General features: G+C 37.0%; 1 protein-coding gene across 1 annotated transcript; it reads left to right on the plus strand.

Moving 5' to 3' along the window:
- Nucleotides 1–805: 805 nt before the first annotated feature.
- On the plus strand, nt 806–22,375 carry LOC127979322 (synaptotagmin-11). The gene is made up of 4 exons (XM_052584688.1): nt 806–1,057; nt 11,285–12,174; nt 18,646–18,766; nt 18,878–22,375. Exons 1-4 carry the CDS (start codon nt 1,024–1,026, stop codon nt 19,186–19,188), a joined length of 1,356 nt encoding a protein of 451 aa, XP_052440648.1. The 5' UTR covers nt 806–1,023; the 3' UTR covers nt 19,189–22,375.
- The last annotated feature ends 714 nt before the right edge of the window (nt 22,376–23,089 follow it).

The following is a 23,089-nucleotide window of genomic DNA, read 5'->3' on the forward strand; positions in this document are numbered from 1 at the left end:
AATTCTATGCAAATGCAATATCTATAAAACAAATTTAGTTTAAGTCCTTATTCAGAAATCATACACACACACACACACAAACATATATATATATATATATATATATATATATATATATATATATATATATATATATATATATATATATATATATATATATAACTTTATTTTTCTATTTAATTATTAACAATAATAATTTACTTATTAAAAGTAGTGCTGTCAAACGATTAATCATGATTAACTGCACCAAAATTTTTTTTTTTTCTTATATTTTACATTATATATAATTATATTAAATTATTTTTTTTCTTAAATATACATGCATTTGTATTTATATATATATACAAAATAAATATACACCATACACAGAGATATCTAAATAAAAACATTTATTTTGGATGCAATTAATCGCAATTAATCGTTTGACAGCACTAATTAAAAGTAATCACACATAGCTGGGAAAAACATGGAAATTCATTAATTTGTGAAAATTTCATGTATAGATATTAAATTAATATTTAGTTTTATAGAATAATATTGGAATGTCACATTTTAAATGTAGGCCTACTCATTAATCGAACATAGATGAATTGTTTATTTACAAATAAAATATAATTTAAAATGAAATCTACATCAATCATGTTTATATAATGTAAGTGAATGTAATATCTTCAGGTTCGGGGTGTGCTCTGTGTTTTCCCCATTGTAGACTGTAGGGGGAGCTGAAGGGTTTCCATATGATTTTAGGTTGAGTCTAAGCTGCATCCGCCCTGTGCATCATCTTCATCAGCATCATCATCTTCATCACACTCGCATCTGGAGCGGAGGTGGAGGCGGGAGCGCGGGCGCGTCACCGAGCGCATCCTTAAGGAGCGCGCAGACACAGAAGAAAACATCCACAGCTCGGCCACCCATTCAGCTGGAGGATCGGCCTGGAGAAATTCATGGAAATAAAATAGAAATTCATTCCCCTTGCTTTTTATTTTTTGTTTTCTGCTCACAGCCAAGCCACCGGACTTCAAAATGGCTGAGATGAATAATTTAAAACCGACCTATGGTGAGTGAATCTCGATCTATATTTACGTAATGATCCGGTCTTTCACATTGAGACGCTATAGAAACACCATCGTAACCTGTTTATTCGGTTCTTAATTAATCTAAATCTAGGTTAATTTATCTAAATCTAGGTTAAATCTGAGCTGTTCATTATTTACAGTATATAGGCCATTTTATATCGGTTTATATTGTATTGTATTATAGTGAATGAGGGCAGGAAATATCTGATGATAAAATAGGCAACTATAAAATCCTAAAAAAACATAATATTCCTCAATGAAGTGTAAAGCGTAAAGTCCAGCACCTGACAGACGCATGAAGTGTGTCCATCTGGACACGTGCTGCGTCATATGATGATTGATGTCATTCAAAAACAGGCTCAAAGTAGAAATAAATGTATTTTCTATAGAAAAGACGCGTTTAGATCGGCTAAACTCGCATCGCGGTGGCGCTGCGCGCATGACGTCATGTCTGTGGAGCGCGCGCGCATCAGCTGGAGCTGCTTTATTCACTTCATTCTTTACTGACGCATGGATAATAGCATCCGTGCATTGTGCATCATAACGATATTCATAATGCCATATGAACTGTACTGTGATTTTTCCTATATCTTTTCATAAATAATTGTAATCACAGTCAAACTACAGTTATAGCCTACATCACTATTCACAGTAAACAGTAGCCTCATGTTGTCTACTGTGTATCATGACCCTGGAGCACAAAAGCAGTCATAAAGGTCCATTTTTTAAATTGAGATGTATACATCATCTGAAAGCTGAATAAATGAGCCTTCCATTGATGTATGGATTGTTGGGATATAAATCTGCAATATGAGTGTGTCGACTTTTAAATTGCCTTTAAAGTCACCTAAATGAAGTTCTTAGCAATGCATATTACTAATCAAAAATTAAGCTTGAAATATAAATTAAAATATCATCATGAAACATGATCTTTACTTAATATCCTAATGATTTATTGGCATAAGAGAAAAATGTATCATTTTAATCCATACAATGTATTGTCGCTATTGCTACAAATATACTTTTTGTGCTCCAGGGTCACATATATAACTATATAAGTGGCCTGTTATATGATAATATATTATGATAATCTTTGTTATGGATAATGTAATATAATACACCTTTATATGACCATGTTTCATTTCTCGTCAATATTTTATTATTGGGGCTTTTTTATACCACAGAACATAGAGGATTTTAACATGATTAAACGATTATGATATGTCAAAAACACCATTCAAGTTGAATAGCAAAATATCTATTTTAATTAACTCTTTCTGATGCCTTAGTTGCCTACTGACTATAATACGATATAGGCTTATATAAAAATGATATGTAAATATACTGTAGCCAAATGCATTGCCTATGCTGAGAATATTCAATACAGAAGAAAACATGATTTTATTTCTGATAACTACAGCTGTTTTGTGCGGGTCTTTATGGGGGTTATGTCAAGCGCTGGGGGAGTTGGAGAGTTTTGACGTGTGTCCTGGTGGATGCGTGTGATGTAGTTTGGGTCAGGTATTTTAGGAACACGTCTGAGGCATCTTGGATCACAACTCAGCGCGTGGGAGTTGACTGGAGACAGAATCAGCAGCGAGAGAGAGGAAAATAACCAGAAACAGTTCAGCCAGATAAACTGAGATTTAGGAGTTCTGAAGCCATGAAGATGCCTTCAGTGAATTGTCTGCTTAATCTCAAAGGAAAAATGCTGTTTTTTTTTTGTGATGAAACAATAGAAAATTAGGACATGTTGGATGTATATGCATGTACAGTTGTGTGAAGTGGACTTTAGGACAATGTACAACACCAAAAAAAAATATATATATTTTTTATATATATATATATATATATATATATATATATATATATATATATATATATATACACATACATATAGGGCTTTAGGACAATGTACAACACCCAAAAAAAAAAAAAAAAAAAAAAAAAAATATATATATATATATATATATATATATATATATACATATACATATATATATATATATATATATTATTTTTATTTTTTATTTTTTTTGGTGTTTGGTGTAGTGTTATGTTAGAATTTTAGCTTTATTTTATGTTTTTCATTTAAAGAGATTTGACTTTTTAGTTAATTTTTTTATTTTTAAAATGTGTATCGGTAGTATTTACACAGTTTTAGCTTTTAGTTTTGGATCTGTTTGTTCCAAATTCCTCATTTGTAAGTTGCTTTGGATAAAAGTTTCTGATAATATATATATATATACATATATTTAACTGTATTTGCAGATAATATAATATTAATTCAATAAAAAGCCACTTAAGCTAACTTTCAAGACAAGTAAGTAGTAAGTACACTTTTAAAAAGCACAGTCTGTAGTAATGTCAGATCATCGAAATTAAAATTCAACTTTAAAGTACATTCTAAAGCATCATGTTTTAAACATCCTTTGTTGTGCTTTAAAGAAGTAGACTTATTTTAATGTTGACTAATATACTAAAGCACAAATGTGAATGTGTTATCCAAAATTATATATAAAGTTAATATGTTTTAAATGTACTAAATTGCAACTTTATCATTAAAAATGTCTAATTAAAATATATTTAAATATATGTATGCATACAAGTTTCAAAGTTTATTTTACTTAACCATACTCTTCAAACTAAGTGATTATGAATGTACATATAAAGATGTAATTAAGACATACATAAGTGGGTCAAAAAAAAAAAACACTCTAAAGTGCAGATAATTGCATTTAATATAAATGTAAACTACAATACTTTTTCATTAAATCAAAGTGTTGAAAACCTTAAACTCCGTTCACACTTAAGTACATTAGTAATCTTTTTAAAATATGCTATGGTTATTTTTTATTACACAAGGGGTAGGACTGATACTCTGATTAGCAGGAAGAGCTTTTATCAATAATAACTTTTATTGCATCATGCCTGGTTATGAAACTTCATAAGTGTTAACTAGAATGCTAATATATATGAAATCATTTGCTGTATCATAACATGACAGATACTGACGACACAAACTATACCAGATTTGTGGTTAACACTGTATTGCCACAACCACACTGAATAATCATTGGCCCACTTCCAGCATTTTTTGTTTTCAGTGTGAACAGACAACTCACACCTGGTTAAGGGTGTAACCTATTGAAACTGCCCAACCAAGAACCTGGTTTCTGAACTGCGTCAGATTGTGTCTGTATCAATATTAATCTAATGTCAAGTCCTCTCAGATAATAACAGTGCCTTCATTGATTGTACAGAGAATCGACTGACTTTGCAGGACATCAGTTTCATCAGCAAAACAGGATCAAGAAAATGCTTTCAGGACGCAAGGTGACCAGGTCAAGACTCGAACGTCAATAGCAGCTCTCTGACGCTTGTTTAATGGAGACTCATCGTCTGATTGGGATTATTAATGTTGGCAGCAAACGCCGATAGAGTGACGTCATATTTGTTGAACGAGCCTGATTAAAAACTGCCTTACTGGGTAACATTCAGAAATGATTGGCTTAGAATTAACCTGCACAGTACAAAACTAGTAAAATTGTTCACAGAAATTGCTAGTAAATTTCACAAACAATAATATTTACATTAAAAAAACTGATTTATTTTGTATAATATAATATATATATATATATATATATATATATATATATATATATATATATATATATATTATACAAAAAAAATCAGTTTTTTATATATAGTAAATGAAACACAAAACATTGTTACATAAAACTAAGCAATACATATCCTTACAATACATAAGGAGTTTATTGCTATAAGTTTTATTTGTGCAACAATGTTTTTAGGTTGATTCTGTGATGGTAAATAGTGCTTCTGCCTTAAACCTAATTATTAAATATACTATAGAAATATATAAGCATTATTCAACTTTTATATGATGTAAATAATCATTAACACATGAAGCACATTTATTTAGATTGAAGTATCAGCAGTTCACTGACTGCAGCTGAATGTCTTCTGTGGACAGATTTAGTCTGTGTGTGTGATGGAAAGCTTAGGTGTTGTCCATTTTATTATTTCATTTTATTTTTTGGGATCATTAAATGGCAATTCAAACTGATGCTTTCCCAGCTCCTTTTACTGTAGAGTGATAAATAGTGAATGATTGAATTCAAGAGCTGTTTTTGAAGACGGAGGGTCTCTGAAGTGAAGTTCTAGCCTTGACTCTATTTGATCTCAGCTTTCTTAAAGATATCTGCAGTGTACATGTCTTGCTTGAAGCGTGAGTGTAGCTGCAGTGATTGAACAATGGCTTGATTTATGCGTGCGACTGGGGTCAGAGTGACACATTTTGTCTCTGTCCCCGCTGAAATCCAGCAGCACACAGTGTCTCTCCACAACACGACTGCAGCTGATCCTCATTCTCAGTCTCATTACCACTGACAGCAGATATAGAGAGGGAACCGTCCTCACATGGCAGCTAACTAAACCTCTTTGTGATCCTGCTGAACAGAGAGCAAAACTGCGGGTGACGTACGAACGAAAACTAAAGAAGGAGCGAAAAGCAGAGAGTCTAGCAGTGCTGAGCATCATTATTCACACCTGTCCGCTCATGCTCTTTTCTTAACCTCATCATTTTCCCATCTTGCTTTCTCTTCATTTCTACTCATCACAAACTCCTCCACCCTGGCGTCCAGCTCAGCCGTGACTACAGACAACGCCATCATTTCTCATTTGTGGGCAATTTTGTCCAGCGTATTAATCATGTGCGCATTGGGCTCCCGGTTGTGCGTCTGGAGCACATTATGGAGGGTGTCATAATCAGAGGCGTGTGTTTTTGGCGTAGATAATGTATTGGTTTTTTGAGGAATGAGCTGTGCTGACGTACATTAATATCTGTTGAGAGACCGCCGCACATTCTGGAGCATCAAAAGATGTCGCATTTAAAATCCAAATGTAATGAATTAAACAGAAGTGATGTTCGTGTGTGTAGAAGTTGCTGTCACTGTGCTATGCTGGTTGCTAAGATGTTATCTTACTGTGAGCTATTTTAGTGGTTACTAAGATGTTCTTGGTCAATTCTGCTTTTTGACCAATCAGAGACCAGATGACGATTGTGGAAAAAAAAGGATACTTAAGTGAATTTTTAAAAAGAGTACTTACTAAGGAGATAATATACTTTAAAAAAATACTGCTAACTAAATGTAATATTTTCAGGCACTTTAAGCTAATTGCTGTTAAATAAAAATTTGATATAGTGTAATTTATTATAGTTGAACTTAAGAGTGATTGTTAACCTACTTAAGTAGACTCTCAGAAAAGAAAGGTACAAAAGTTGTACAAAAGTGGTAACTTTTTAAAAGGCGCATCTTCTGAATGTGCTTTGTACCAAAAAAGTCCATAATGCTATCTTAAAGGGACATATTAGTACCTGAAGTGTACATTTTAGTACCTAAAAGGTACAAAAGCATGCCTTTTGAAAAGGCACCGCCCCAGCTGTTGTACCTTTTTTTTTTAAAAATGTCTTTTATTGCCTTTGAAACGTTTATGCCATGTATTTTAGAAAGGAAGTTACAACTTAGTACATTTGTTAACTTGAAATGTAATAATGAGTAACACACTACAGTTAATATTTCAAGCAAATACTTTACGTGTGCTTTAGTTAGGCAATACATTACAATAAGTGTACTTCTTTAAACGATTATTAAAATATTGTGATTTAAAATGTACTTTAAAATAAAACTTTTAAATTTGATATTGTTACTTTGTGCACTTGTCTACTCAAGTGTTTTAGGAAACATGAAAGTGTCTCTATTCAAGTGCACTTAATTGTCTTTTTATTTCATTAATATTATACAATCTTCAAGTACAGTTTAAAAAAAAAATGCTTTTAAGATTTGAAGGACAAATCTGAATGTTGCACATTCAAAAAAGACTGGGATTTTTGCACCCATTTTTTTTTCATCCACGTGACAAAAGTTGAATGATATTGCTATTACTGAAAAGTAACAGCTCACTTGATTTAAGGTCTCATTCATGTTTGTAAAAGAAACGTGTAACACTGTGCTAACTAACTTTTACGCGATGCGATGCCGCAACATGCAAAAAAAGCTGTATTTACCATTTTTAATCAGAGTTTTAATCGGAGCGACGACGACATGCAAATTTTCCAATTTAGAAACGGTTTCTATTTCCGCAATATCACGGCTGGAACAACAACATACAAACAGTAGATAATCTCATGTGATTATGTGCTTTATTCATAGTTAAAAGTCTCTAATATTAGTTTAAATATATTTTTGTATGACTTTATAACCATCTGAAAGCAACAATCAGATCCCACACACGCTTCTGATTGGCTGTGATATTTGATTGATTCTGTTGCGGTGTCGCGTCTGGTGACACCCAAATTGTTTTTCAATCCATAACTACAAACAATAAACACAAGCAATTGTACTACCTTTAGCAACCACCGCTTAAGGTTATTCAGTGGTTATTAAGATTCCTGTTTCCTTGTACCTACAATGTCAGGTTTCAGCTAGAATACTGACACTAATTTTTCATTTATAAAGCAATTACCAGAGCGAGAGTTGAGTGTATCAGCTGGCAAAATGGTTTCCCCCCTACTCCTTTCTCTCAGAGGGGTAGTTTCTAAGCAACAGAAGCAGCTGGCTTTTAAACATGCAGCCAAAAGTGACATCATGTGATTTAGAGTCCCTCCGGGGGGGCGTATTACATCCAGTCGAGTCGGGGAGGGTCTCGCCTTTGTGTGGACTGATCCAGGGCCAGGGGAAAAAACAGAAATCCAGAATAATTTAGGTAAAATGACAGGAAATAAAAAGGGGTCGAAATCAGGGTCAAACATGTCAGAATAGTCGGCTATTAAACATCTGTGTTGGCAGACGTCAGAGTGATGTATTTACTCTACAGTCACATAACAGAAAAATGACAGATTTCTGTATCAGAGATGATGGTTTCAGTCAGGAATTTAAAACATCTTTTTTATCTAGCATTCCCTTTCGCTCTTTCTTCTCTCTCTGTCACACAGAATCTTTATATAATTTAATTTTTCCTCCACCTTAGTTCATTCCTTCTTCCTCAACTCTTTGTTTCCTCTTATTATCCAACGACTATGTTCAGATCATTCCACAAAATGTTTGGATGTTTCTCACTACTCTCTGTGCAGTACGGGTTTCTGATTCAAACAATCGGTTTTTGAAGCCTTCGCGCGTGAAGTGCTTCGAGCACATCAGTGACCTCCCCGTTATCCCTCCGTCCTCGAAATTAAAAAATTTGAGCCATCTGGACCATAACGGTGGAATTTTAGGGAATGGGAAAAGTGTTTTGTGAGTGCCACAACCAAAAATGCACCTCCTCGCCATCTCTCCTCTCACGCGCTGTCAATGCGTGGAGGGGCGTGGTTACGAATGCGAAGCAGACACCCAAACCGTTAAACCTACGTCATCAGGGAAGGTCCTCCAATGCAGAGGGGGAGGGGCATTTTCAGATTTTGATTAAAGATTACGAAACCAAATTTTTTTTGTGTGTGGATTGACTTGCATGGATGAATTTTTTACCACATAACTATCAATTTAGGCAAACAAAGTTCATTTGTTTGGTCAATTTGATTTCAGTTGGACTTTAACTTTGATAAAGAATATCTCTTTGGATTTGAGACTTAAGTCTTTGCAACTTTACAGATCTTCTTCATGCACCAAGAGCATGTAACACTCCAAAGAGAAAGGAACAATTCAAATCGCATCATGTGACGCCTTTAAACTACATTTTCTGCAGGAAGTGTTTTGGGTAGCTTGTCTTCTTAGACATTATTGTTGTGTGTTGTTGCTCGGGCATGTGGTTGGTTTCTGTTTTCCCATTGGCTGTTGTTTCCTTGAGGCTGTTGTGTTGGGCGGGAGAGCACATCCTGTTCTCATCAGCTCACTGAAGCGGGGGCCGACTCACTATTCCAGTCAGCTCTGACTGCCATGAGCAAAGAAAGGGGCCTGTCTTTGCCACAGTGACCCGCTCCGGGCTCTGGAGTTCAGAGTTTGGAGAGAGAAAAGAGGAGATCAGAGAAGTGGCGAAGAAAGAGGGGTGTGAAATGAATATAACAGAAAGAAAATAGGGAAGAGTGTCAAATCAGTAAATGGAGAAATGAAAGAGGATGAGACAAAAAGGGACTGACAAAGAAAATGGAGCCAGTGGACGCCAGTCATTCAAAGAAGCACTTTTAAAAATGACTGTGCTCCACACAGAACCAACAAGTGCTTTTCTTAAAGGGCACCTATTATGCCCCTTTTTATGAGATGCAATATAAGTCTCATGTGTCTCCAGAATGTGTCTGAGAAGTTTCAGCTCAAAATACCCAACAGATCAATTATTATATAACTTTGAAAAAGCTTATTTTGAGTGGAAGCCATAGACTGCATAAAAACATGGACGTAGTGTCCATGACGTCACCCGTAGTTTTTCTGAAGAGTGTTTTGAAGCTAAAAGTAGGAGGAGACGGCCATCGCCATCTTGGCAGCATGCAACCACGCGTCACTCCTGGATCATCGAAAATGGGCAAAAGGGCGGGAGCGGGTTGCTGAAGCCACGCCCACCTAGCTCGATGGTGGTGACCAGCAGCGGCAATCCACCTGTCACTCAAGTGACCACGCCCTTAATTATGCAGAACTTTAAGGCTTAATATAATTAAAACAGATAAGTTATAAAAAAATTAACCCCCCTCACAGTTGTCATGAAGGGCAAAATAGCTATGTAGACCAATATAATTTTTTGAACTGTTTGCACTGTGCAGGTCGATCGTTGTGTGACCGTTGAAGAGCTGATTGCTCTTTATGCTTTGGAATCGCTCGTGTGTTTGTTCATTCATTTGACTTAAAGCATCACTGTGCACTGTGTGTCTTTTTTTGATCGGTGTGTAGTGACATTTCACGTAAAACGAGCACGTGCTCATATTTGCATCGCATGGGGGGCATTTGCCGGTCATGCCCTCAAACAAAATATTGTGATTTCCCCATTTTTTTATGAACTAACAAACTGCGATGAAGTCCTAGCTGGAACATCTTGTTCCATTCATAAATGCATTATGTTATTGAAGTTTGGGTTGCTAATGTTTCATGTTGTCCTAAAGCCTCCAGACATTAGCGTTTTTCCGTGTCTGTTATTAAAGGTGTTTGGGCAGAGGCAACCCACAGTGTGATGTTTCCTAATTGAATGCCCTGCAGCATGGGGTGAAAGCTGCACCTGCCAGCCCCGGTTAAGCTTGTTATGGTCTGTTGCTGACATTTGAACGTTTTGGGGGATGTGTGTTGTAATGAGCCAGTTATGACTGCAATATAAATGAGCAGATTCTGTTGGCGCTGTCTGTGTGTTGAGATTGGGTCTGTGTGAATAGTAAATGCTTCAGTCAGGTGGATGTTACTGGTGGATCCTCTCATGGACTGCAATAAAGAGTCCATGATCATAAATATAACTGCTGTGCTCAGCATCAGCCCAATGAGCTTGCAAATGGCTGTGGAACAAGCAAGAAGCAAATAGTCATGAATTAAACGGGAAAGAATCCAAGCTGCAGCCAAGAGCAAGAATTATCATGCAATACCCAGAAAATTGTTTTTCATTACATGGATCATTTCAATACTTCGAAAGCTTCTTTTTTTATTTGAGTGCACTTTTTCTCCCTCACGAACAAGTTCTGTAATTGTACTCCGTAAAGTATTTTTTGAGATTCATGTTTTTGCCTTTGCCTGAACTAACCTGAAGCGCTGCTGCTGTTTTTTCTCTTGTTCTGCATCTATCTGGGTCAGTCTCTCACCTCAGTTTAAGGCCGTCTGTGGCCATGTTTGCCATTCTCTTAAATTCACTTTGAGACCAGATATTTTCTCTAGAAACCTCATCCAAGTCTTTATCACCCAGAACTCTCTGTGAATGTGGGTCACGGTCCAAACGAAACTGTAATGAGTTATGAAGAAAATGACTTGTGCACAGTATTTAGTTAAGATTTCTAATTTTTTTAATATAAAAATACTTTGCCTAATATGCAAATATTGCAGGAGATTCTGCATAAAATTACTTTCTTTGGTTTGGTTGTGCTATTCATTCATGTTAAAATGGTCGTTTCGGTATGAAGTTTGGGTATAAATGATATTCATGTATATTTTAGATTACAATAAATGCTTGTCAGTGTAAATGCTGATTGCTGAAGTGAGCTAATGCTCTGTCTCTGTCTCTTTCAGATGTGTCCCCAGTACTTGCGGGTTTTCTGGGTGCGGGGGTCTTGGTCGTCTCTGTGACGGTGGCCGTATTTCTTTGGACGTGCTGTCAGCGGCGATATCGTCAAATGACAGGTGCGTACAAGCTGACTAGCGGCCCCTACGACCCACCCGTTGACCCTCCCTACAAGTTCATCCACATGCTCAAAGGCATCAGCATCTACCCCGAGAGCCTCAGTAACAGCAAGAAGATCGTACGGGTGGGCCGGCGCTCAGGATCAGGCTCCCTGTTTAGAGAATGGGGTCGTGGGTCCCGAAATGGCGATGTGCTTCTTGTGGATGCGGATCCTGAAGGTGGTACCCCACACCTACAGATGAACCACCTGGTACCGCCTGTGGGACCCCCCAGACTGGAGAGGGCGCTGCCCATCCGGGCTGACTACTGCTGTATGGAGAGCAGCTCAGGAAGCAGCAGCGAAGCTCCCAGTAAGACGGCGTCGCCCCACAGTCTCGACTCCCCCTCTCTGGGAACGCTCAGTTTGGCTGTTGACTACAACTTCCCCAAGAAGGCCCTCGTTGTGACCATCGTAGGAGCACAGGGGCTCCCCGCAGTGGACGAGCAGGCGGGCAGCTCCGACCCCTATGTGAAGATGACCATCCTGCCCGAGAAGAAGCACCGGGTGAAGACGCGTGTCCTGAGGAAGACTCTGGAGCCTGTGTTCGACGAGACGTTCACCTTCTACGGCATCCCTTACAGCTCGCTGCCCGAGCTCTCGCTGCACTTCCTGGTGCTCAGCTTCGATCGCTTTGCGCGGGATGATGTCATCGGGGAGGCGGTGGTGCCGTTGGTGGGTGTGGATCCCAGCACGGGACGGGCGCACATCACCCAGCAAATCAACAAGAGGAACACGCAGGTGAGCATTTCTTGACCTTACACAGGATTGGGGGATATTATGGGTGACTTTAACCTTTAGTGATGCAGTGAAATTAAACTTCTGGGATGAAATTGGAAATTCAGTATACACCACTGACCTGTATGTGACCCTGGACCACAAAATCTGTTAGGATTGGTCAATATTTGGATTCAACTGAAAATGCAAAAAAAATTAAAATAAATAATAATAATAATAATAATAAAAATAATATAGAGAAATTGCCTCAGCAAAGCATACTGTATTACTAATCAAAAATTATGTTTTGATATACTTATGGTAGGAAATTTACAAAATATCTTCATGGAACATGATCTTTAATAAATATCGTGGTGATTTTTGGCATTAAAAGAAAAATCGATAATTTTGACCCATGCAATTTATTGTTGGCTTTTGCTACAATACCCCAGCGACTTAAGACTGGTTTTGTGGTCCTGGGTCACATATTTAATTTTCTTGAGAAGATCAGTAATTTTTAAATGAAATCATGGTCCTTGTTTTTCATAAAATGCAGGTTAGTGGCTACCAGTCAAAACAATCATATATAATACCCGTGGCTTCATATGATATATTAAGGTTTTAATAAACAAAACAATCAGTATGTGCAAGAAACTAAACATCATTTACAATATTATTACTTATAATACACAGCCTCGGGTAAACATACTTTAGTGATGTCCCGTCTGAAATAAGAAAATTATATGATGCAAGCTGATCCAAGCTTAATATGAGTTGGTGAAGACTAGATTATTCATTTTATATGCTTTACAAACATCCACATTTCACATTATTATTTAGTGCTTTAATTGCGTTATATGTTAGGCCATTTCATGATAAAACAGACAAACTGTCTGAAAGAAACAGTTAGCGGAAAATAATTGGATTTCCCTGTTTGTCTGTTTCTTGCACAAACCAACCGTTTCGCTTCATAAGACCTCAATATTTTATCAAGAGCCATGGGTTTTCATTTTTTTGTTGCTTGTGTTGCTCTTTTTGACTCTCAAAATGAAGGTAGCCATTGACTTGCATTTCATGAATCACCAAGGACCATGAGTTCAGCTGAGAATCTTCTTTACTGTTCTACTGAAGAAAAACGTTATCTACATTTTGGATGACCTGAGGGTGATTTTTGGGTTTACGGTTCCTTTAAAGAGCACCAAAAAGTATTTATTGTTTCAATTTCATAACAGAATTGACAGGATCTGTAAGCTAAGACTTTGTTACATAACAAAAGTAACAAAGAACAAAGCTTATCGTAATTTATTGGATGGGAGGAATGCTAGTAAATAATGTTTTATCAAGTTTTGTTCATGCATCAACTGAAAAACAGCCCTAAAAGATTGATCTTGAAATGTAAGAATTCGGTAACAGAATTTATTAACTAGTTGCAACTTTTTTGGCATTTAAGATGATACATGAGCTTTCGACTTGTGATTTTTAACACCTCTGAAGCCGCATGTGTAACTGTAAGACTACAAATAAGGTTTAGACAGGCAACAGTAGTATACTTTATAAGAGTGCTTTGTGTAACTGAATGTAATGTTTTCAGACACCAAATTGCATTTCAATTGTGCATTTTGAATGGAAAACATCAGTCAATCACTTTTTCTTCTGAAATCATCCTGTGTTTTGAGCTATAAGATGTTATATTATGCAGATTATACCATATTGGTCCACACATATTTGAATGTATGGGCAGGGCTTTATGGATGGTGAGAGTGTCTATTGATCCATTAAAGTGGCATTATAGCAGACAGAGAGTGTAGCCATAAAGGCCAGGACTGCAGGGGACACATCCATCAGTACAACCATCTGGAAACTAGTGCTTATTCTCACATCATTAGCAATGAAACCCACAAACCAATCCATTAACATCCCAGTTCAGTTATTCAGTTTTTGGAAATGATTGAGACTTTCAATGCTTCTGTAGTCTCTTACGCCTGTTTACACCTGATATTGATGAGTGTTATTGATGGGAAATGTGACTCTTTCAACACTTGTGATGTTTTTTTGAAGGGAGGGTCTGGTTTTGTAACAACACTACAGTTCAAAACATTTGAGGTTGGTAAGATTTTTTAAATGTTTTTGAAAGAATTCTCTTCTGCTCATCAAGGCGGCATTTATTTGATCAAAAATACAGTCAAACCAGTAATTTAGTGAAATATTATTACATTAGTAGTGCTGTCAAACGATTAATCGTGATTAATCGCTTTCAAAAAACGTTTTGGTTTACATAATATATGTGTGTTTGTGTGTGTTTTGTGTATATTTATTATGTATATTTAAATACACACACATGCATGTATATATTTAATTAATATGTTAACAATAACTTTTACTTTGGATGCGATTAATTGCGATTAATCATTTGACAGCACTCATTATTATTATTACTACATTACAACTGTTTTCTATTTAATATTTTATAATAAGTGCTCCCTACAGTTCACAAAATATTTTGGACCTTTTTTTGCACCTGTATTTACTGCATTGGATTGTTTACTTGTGATCCTATCAAACAAGAACGATAGGAGGTGTAAAAGAGGCCTCAGTAAACACCCATTGAATCGGACAGAGAAGGCTTTGCATCCATTTGCTCTCCAACACAACCTGAACACTGTACAAATAGTTGCATAACAAGTAATCATAGCTTAATACTCTTCTGTATTTCCATCGAAACGGGAACAATAGCATTATAAGCGATGTCATAATCTCATTCTCTGGTTGCAGGAAATCTTTAGTGCTCAAAGGCAAATAAGTATTTGATCTTGTTTTCCCGCTTGTGTACGGCTTTGTAAATCAGTATACAAAATATGTAGAGTAAGCTTGTTCAAATCAGAGAACTTCCTGTCTGCTTTTTACTCTTCTACAGAGAGAGTGTCTTAAACTGAATCAATGCCTTTGACTCCACAAGACAGGAGCATTAGGGTGTTGGCTGGTGGACATTCGATTCAGAGAACGAGAGAGAGAGAGAGAGAGGATTACAGGAGAGAAGGAAGGAGAAAAAGCTCAGGGAACAGATGGAGTCAGTCCGTGTGGCGAGAGAGAGAGATGGGTGATTATGAAGAGTGAGGGACATACTGCGGCAGCGCCATTCTCGTTACACTTGCTTATAGCTCTTCCTGAAGAATATTTTCACGGAAGATAAAGAAGTAAAAATAGCCTTGTTAATGAGGTTTAGCTATAAGGGGAAACATGATGATCTCATTTACATCAGTAGGCATTTGTATTAAAGTGTTCGTATACATTTACTTATTATTCTTTGCTTTTGAATAGACACTTAAAAGCACACATTCAGTGTATATTGGCAGTATCTTAAGCATAATCTCTCGCGCATCTTGAGAGATGTACAAAAAATCGCTCGAGCATTAACTCCAAATCTCATAAATTATGGAGAAACATTACCTTGGTAAAATGTTTTTGATTTTAGATTAACTATGACTTTTGACTCAATAAACTACTAATTTTCTGATTATTAAGTTGTTAAGTTTAGGTATAGGGTAGGATTAAGGGATCGAAAATGTGGTCATGCAGAATAAGGCATTAATTTGTGCTTTATAAGTACTAATAAACAGTCGATATGCTAGTCATATGCATACTAATAAGCAACTGTTAAGAGAAAATCCGTGTTACCCAATATTTTATTAACCTGGTCCGATGTATCTATGGTCAAAATACACACATCAACAGGCATACAAGAAGCACATTTACCCACAGCTAAAAGAAAATCACAAACACCCACAGACATTACGCATTAGGATGTAGGCTGTTTTAAGTCCATGTTTAGCTCCAGGATGCCTCCTAATGCAAGTTGCCATGGTGATAACCAGGAACAGGACTGGAATCTTAACTCTCAAAGAAGAGAAAAACAACAGAGATGGCAAGAGGAAAGAATAAGAAGCAAAGTCTTTTCATGCAGTGTGGAAGAAGCCGTGGATTTTTATTTAATTTTTTTGCATGCATTAATTTGATTAGATACTTTTATAGAAAGTGACTGAGGAATAACAAAGGAGGTTAGGAAACCAGAAATATAAGCAGTCACAAAAAGTCTGCAATATTTAATTTTTCAGTCTGTATTTTTGTCTTGTTTAAGGAATGTTTTATCATTTTTGCTGCATAACAAGACAAAAAAAGAATCAAAACTGCATGAGACCATGAAAGTAAAAAAAACATACCTTGAATAAAAAAAGAAATATGAAAAGAATGCCTGTAAATGAAGAAGTGGCTTCATTTACATCTTAAGCTGTTTTTTTGTGCCGTCAGCAAATCAGGTTGGGGCTGGATGCTTGTTCCACCATTGAGGGACAGTGAAAGCTCAGCACTGAAATTAAAAACAGCAACTGTACAAAACACATTAACATTTAATGCACATTAAAACTGCACTGCATTAAGACAGTTTAATTTTGTCTGTTGTTAAACTATGCCGTTACATTTTGGCACTATTTTACACTTGGCTTTTGTTTCCATTGTATACCTGTGTCATCACTGTAATGAGAGGGGCGGGGCCGAGAGCCGTGGGGGCGGAGCGAGACCGGTGGAGTTTAATGATAATGATAATGAGAGATACCTGTGCCTCTCACCGGTCTCGAGCACCAAGGAGGAGCTCTGTAAGGATAAAAAGAGGAGTGATGACAGCGGAAGACGAGAGAGGACCAGGCCTGGGATTTAGTTTGTGTTTTCATTTATATTTTATGCGGTTTTGTGTTTGTTTATTTCATTATTAAATGGTTTAAATGTTCTCCGGTTCCTGCCTCCTTCTTCTCATATCTAAGAACTTTCCTACAATCACAATTTGATGTTACTGCTTTTAATACTCTGGCACAGGGCTTCTCATGGTTAAAAGTCCTGTAAAGAGTTGGGATGAAAGTCGAAGCTGTTTTAGGTGGCTCCTGCTGAATGTTTCGGTTCTTATACAACTCTATTTTATGACCAATTTTTACATATTTTATGAATTTGTGGGACCTCACTCTTGTATAGACCCCAGTGACGGATAGGTTTAGGGGTTGGGTTAGGCATAAGTCATTCATAAAAATTGAGGAACTTGTTAAAATAAATACGATTTAGTAAAAATCATACAAATTCCTATGAGTGGGGTCGTACAAATTGGGTTGGCTCATAAGTGTCAGAATGCAAGACTGGGTTATAAATAAATGTAATGTGGGAGTTAAACCATGGCTTGCAGAGATGCCAATGCTCCTTTTGTCCTCTTCTCTTATGACAAAGGACAGGTGCCTTTGATTATTCCACCCAGCTTACCCTCATGACCATATGATCACCATTTCCTAGGGATAACTGACAGGTGCACAGATGGCTCATCATTGCAGTCCTCCTTCAAACTTGTCCATCTGGAAAATAAGTGGCCATTTAATGTGCCATGTGAGCAGGATAGGCTCTGGTGTAAATGGAGTAAATGCTCTCTCTTCCTCTATGGTCAATTTCACTGTCCAGGAGATGAAGTAGGTGTCCTTTCCAGTACACAAAGTGGATAATAACTGCATCCAGGTAGATTGAGGGACATCATATGGGACAAGGATGGTACCCCATGCACACTGAAAGGAAAGGCACTGTACTGCCAATATTCCTGTAGTGTTGAAGGACCCTAACTAAGTGTTAGGAAAGGTACCTGCCAATATTTCCAAAGACTCGACACAAGCAGCTACACCTCGTCCCACAAGGCTATCGGCTGATCTCCTGGTCTCAGTTATTAATCTGAAAGCCAAAGTAGACGTGAGTATTTACATGTACATGGGTCCAGGTGATGCAAATTTCATCACCTTAATAGAACTGTAAACACACCACCCGAATTTTGTAACCAGTTGCACATAGGCATTGACTTGGTTTTGCACTAATCATTTGTTCCTCAAGGTGGCAACACTGGGCCGAGCCGTTGTTTCACAGTAGAAAACTAAGGAGACAGAACAACAACAAAATTGTGGGGACTACAACGGCCACATAGATGAGCATTTGTGTGAAAAGGATGTGAGATAGCAGCAACCTTTGATTAAAAGAGTGCATGTTCAGACTGCCTGCATTCGCATACACCTCAAATGGACTATACTTTAAAAAGCTACGCGTACAACTGTGTGTAAAAAAGAAAATTGTAGTATACTTGGGTCTTGACTCAATTTATTCAAGTCTGTACCTAGACTCGAAATAGCTGGTCTCGACTACAGCACTAGATGATGGGTATTGTTCCCTTTGTTGGTACTGCTTTAGGAAGCATGGATGATTGTGCCAGGCTTACCTTACTTTTGGACAGACTCTGAAGTTGATGATACACGGGGCAAGCTTTTGAGCTTGGAAAGTGGACAGTGCCTCTATATCAGTGCTGTGATCACTTACAGGATGGCTCAACATCATGTCCTTATTTATTTATCTGGTAGACTTTTGTGTATGCCTATACAAATGTGGGTCCTATTTCTTGTGCTCAATTTCTGTTCTGTTTCTCCGCAGTGTGAAAGTCGTGGGGAGCTGCTGGTCTCTCTGTCCTACCACCCTGTTACTCACAGGCTTAACGTGGTAGTCCTTAAGGCCAAACACCTGCCAACCATGGACATCACTGGCCTGTCCGGCAGTAAGTACACACCACACATACACGCAAACATAAAGATATTCAAATTATCCTATTTATGATGCCAAAAACTTGACAATTTCTCATGTCTTTATTTCCCTTCTCCCCCCACAGACCCTTATGTTAAAGTGAACGTCTTCTACGGCCGCAAGCGCATAGCCAAGAAGAAGACACATGTGAAGAAATGCACACTCAGTCCCGTTTTCAATGAATCATTTATCTACGATGTCCCCACTGAGCTAATGCCGGACATCTCTGTGGAGTTTCTGGTCATCGATTTTGACCGCACCACGAAGAATGAGGTCGTGGGTCGCCTGGTTCTGGGTGGTCAGAGCCCAATTCCATCAGGGGTGACTCACTGGAGGGAAGTCTGTGACAACCCAAGGCGGCAGATCGCCAAGTGGCATAACCTTATAGAGTACTAGTGTCTGGCTAACACATGGGGAAAGCAAAATCTATTATACCACTTCCTTCCTGTCAGCCCCTCTATAGACGAAGCCCATTTAACAGTCTCTTCTTTTCCCAGTACAGATAACTGTATGAGAGGATAAGTATGTGTCAGGACGTAAGACCAAGAAAAGACACTTAGAAAGCTCTCTAATGAACTCGTAGGAAAAAATAAAAAAGACTCATACGTCATAGCAAAATAACAAAGGAAAAAAGCAAAAATGACTAGGTCTGTCTGGTTTTTGGCTCTGACTAAATAACGCTAAAGTCAATTATAAGAGAATTATACCCATATGAGAGTAGTATCCTCAGAGCCTTTTATCAGTATACTGGCATAGTCAGACTATTCAAACACTACTTTCAATTAGCCGCATGCTAGAGCTAGCGAGGGACTTTTATTTTTAGGAAGAGGGTTGGATGAAAAAGTGAGTTTTAAAGTCAAATTTTTAAGAAAATAATGGGGTGAATGTTTTGATAGTGAATGGATGAAAAGTGATCTAATCTGGACACCACCATGAGCGTTTTTGCTAACATGCTAATATTTAACACAGAAGACAAGGCTGAAATATGGCTATTATTCATATCCAGCTTAAAAGAAATGCATAATCTTTTAATGACACTGAACTTGAGATGGAAATTCTCTGGAGAAAATAAAACTCCAGATGCCAGTTAAACAAAACCTGATTTTAAGGCAGTTTTCAGCCAACCGCCAAATTGGAAGTAAAGACTGTCAGCTCAGGATTAAAAATGAATTTGATTTATGAAAAAAATTCTGATATTCCATATAATAAAGACAGTTTACACTTCACCCCATTTTTATGCTGTAGCTGCTTTATTTATTTGTAGCTGTACTTATACATTATTGTTAATTTATCTGTCTTAATGACTTGGACAAAGCACTTCTATGAGCTGTGTTTTGGCATATCTCAACATATCTGCTATTCACTGATTTAAATTATATTTTTTTCTTTAGGCATATCTATGCACATTTCCATTGTACTGCAAATGATGTTTTGACCCTGTTGCTGTGCTGTACCACAGCATAGAGATCAGGGGAGGTTTGATCAGGGGAAACACCGATAAAACAACAGTTAAAAGCCAAATGTGACAGATATATTGACAGATTAGTATATTTACATATTGTCAAATTTGTACATTTCACATGTACTGTACCAAACATCAAAGTTTCTATTGCCATCAAACGTGTTTTTGGCCAGACGTAATTCTTTAGGCCATACAACTAATTCTTATCGTCTTAACATCTTTGGTCACAATGTACATAATGTATCATAAGGCGTAACACTGGAAGTCTTCAGTTTCTTTTTTTCATAGTACAATTGAATATCGCCAAATATACAGTTGAACCTTTGACTTACAAATGGTGTCATGGAAATAACAGAACAAAAGTTAGCCACCCCAGCTTATTTACTTCAATAAGTTTGGCTCTAAGCCAGTCTATTCTCTATTTTATGGATTATAGCTGAGATATATGCATATTCAGACCAATTTTTGCACTTTCGTAGATTACTGTATTTATTTTTATGATTTGTGTTCAAAAGAAAGAAAATAAATATATATATGTATATCAAAACCCTAATAACTATCATAGGACTAATAACTGACCATATCAAAGTTAGGATTTGGCATGAGCCAGTAACCATTAGTCAGCGACAGCTGGCGAAAACTAACCAAAGTAGATGGACCAACGTTTTGTGGTGTGTTGGTGACCATGATGAAGCAGCTCACACTGCAGCTTTACACAGGCTTTGAGTCAATGTTTGAAGGCTTGCAATGTGTGTGTGGATGTGTTCCCATTGATGTCATTTGGTGCCCACAGCCCCTGAGGCAGATTACATGCTGTATTCCCAGTGCGAATGAGCACATATTTAGTTAATAAGGCAGAAAGTGGGAGGGTGAGAGAAGGGAAAAAGATATCAGCTGGTTCATTAGAGATACTTCATATTTAACATGTGAAATTAATATAGCGGTAAATTAAGCCCCAGGGTTCTCTCCATGATATCTGCAGTCAAGCTCATTGTGAGTCATTAAGGCCACATAATGAGATTAACCACTGTTTATTAGCAAAAACGAATCACATTCCAATCACATTTCCAAGAAAATGAAGAAACCCATCGTCTTGTGATTTCACTCTATACATTTTCAACAGAAAAGTGAACTCTTCCACCCTCTATAATGTTTTTAACCCTGCATGCAATGACTATTCAAACTTCTGCTATAAAACTGGTGTATATATTACAGTTTTTAGTGGTTTATATGACAGCAAAACCCACTTTTGTAAAGACAGCAACCCAAGCTACACAATGCAGCCTATGTGAAATAATACATGCGTGTTTTTCTTTATTTTAACCCTCAGCTCCTTGTGTTACCTGGAACTTTTTTGGATCTTTCGGGCATACAAGCTTGATTTACATCAATAACTATAGACATAAAGATGAATATAACCAATTGTAAATGAGTGTTTGTTCCAATGCACTGGTGGGCAGTAGCACTTTCTGCTCTTCTTGTATCTAACTGTTTTACATGGAATGGAAATGGTTTCTTTATGTGTAAACCTCCTCTTTTGGAGTGCTATCTGCCCCTTTTTTCTCTCTCTGCCACTGGTCCCTAAATATCCTTCGTTTTTTTTGCTGTTGTGTGTTGTACAGAAACATTGAAAGCTGAACAAAGACAAAAATGAGCTGAGAAGAAAATTTCTGTAATAAATATATATTAGTCCATTTGGATGCCGCAATGTTGATATGGTTAAGGTGGAATGAACTTAGTGATTCAGCTTTATTTTAGGTGTCCCCCTAAAACCACTGTACCTAGATGATAAACAGTGTTAGTTCACCACAACTGTAGTGTGATCCATGATGTTCCCTGGCCTTTTCAATATTTGTAAGTACAAGCAAGTTGTCTATGTATAATATAAGTACAGTGAATATCATGTACTTTACATACCCAGCTTAATACTGCTCATTTCACTACATGAACTTCAGGGACATCTAACATAAAGTGTGAGATGTAATGCTTTTGAGGGCAAGTTATCTGCATACTGCTGTGAGTTTATGCTAAATACAGTATGTTACACTAATGCTGCCTTGTACTGTATGTTGAAGTTGTTAACACAATGGACGTGCAAATAAAATAAAAACTCATACACTAGATTGGACCTTCTCTTCTTTCTCTGCTCTGAAGTTGAATTAAGTACAGCCACTGCTATGATAACATTACAAGACGACTGTGCACTAACAAAAAGTATTAGCATGCTTTTTTGCTAATACCATGGAAATACATGCTTTTATGAAGTACATTTGAGCACCTACATTTTTTACCTTGAAATATGAATTTCAGAATTATTCTGAAGGTACACTGACTGTAATAAGGCAAATGGCTTGTTTCTTTACCATGCTCCTGCCTCTTCAGAGATGCCTTCATTGGTTTTTGAAGGCAGCATAGATGTATCCTTTGCTGCCTTTGATATCCTACAATCATGTGCTCAATTCTGTGAGCTAAAAAATAAAAAAGTTGTGGTTGGTGGGTGGTAAGTTAGTGTGTAAATATAGGTTTTTACCAACTTTTTATTGCAAGAAAATAGTACTGTAGTAATTAATTATTTGCTTTATCACCAAAGCTACCTCTGTTTTGTAGTAAAACCTTAAACCTTTCTGCTGCTACATAAGTTTGTCCAAAATCACTTTTGTGAGGTACCTTTTTGCCTGCAAAGTCGGCGAGGCCTCAAATCAGCAGCCTACGTTTTCTGACGCGATGTAAAGGTGTTTGTTGGGCCTGGGACGGTACGAAATCCTGCGAAATGACAAAAAGATTCAGAAAGCTTCTTAATATGGATAGTATATACAATTTTCTATCTTATATTTC

The sequence above is a fragment of the Carassius gibelio genome, chromosome B19 (assembly GCF_023724105.1).
Source record: "Carassius gibelio isolate Cgi1373 ecotype wild population from Czech Republic chromosome B19, carGib1.2-hapl.c, whole genome shotgun sequence".
Taxonomy (NCBI): Eukaryota; Metazoa; Chordata; class Actinopteri; order Cypriniformes; family Cyprinidae; genus Carassius; species Carassius gibelio.

What these genes read in the sequence shown, in the direction of transcription:
- LOC127979322 (XM_052584688.1), top strand. Translation starts at nt 1,024, where the DNA reads ATGGCTGAGATGAATAATTTAAAACCGACCTATG. An exon ending in TAATTTAAAACCGACCTATG is followed by an intron (nt 1,058 to 11,284) that starts GTGAGTGAATCT and finishes TGTCTCTTTCAG; the next exon opens with ATGTGTCCCCAGTACTTGCG. An exon ending in TCAACAAGAGGAACACGCAG is followed by an intron (nt 12,175 to 18,645) that starts GTGAGCATTTCT and finishes GTTTCTCCGCAG; the next exon opens with TGTGAAAGTCGTGGGGAGCT.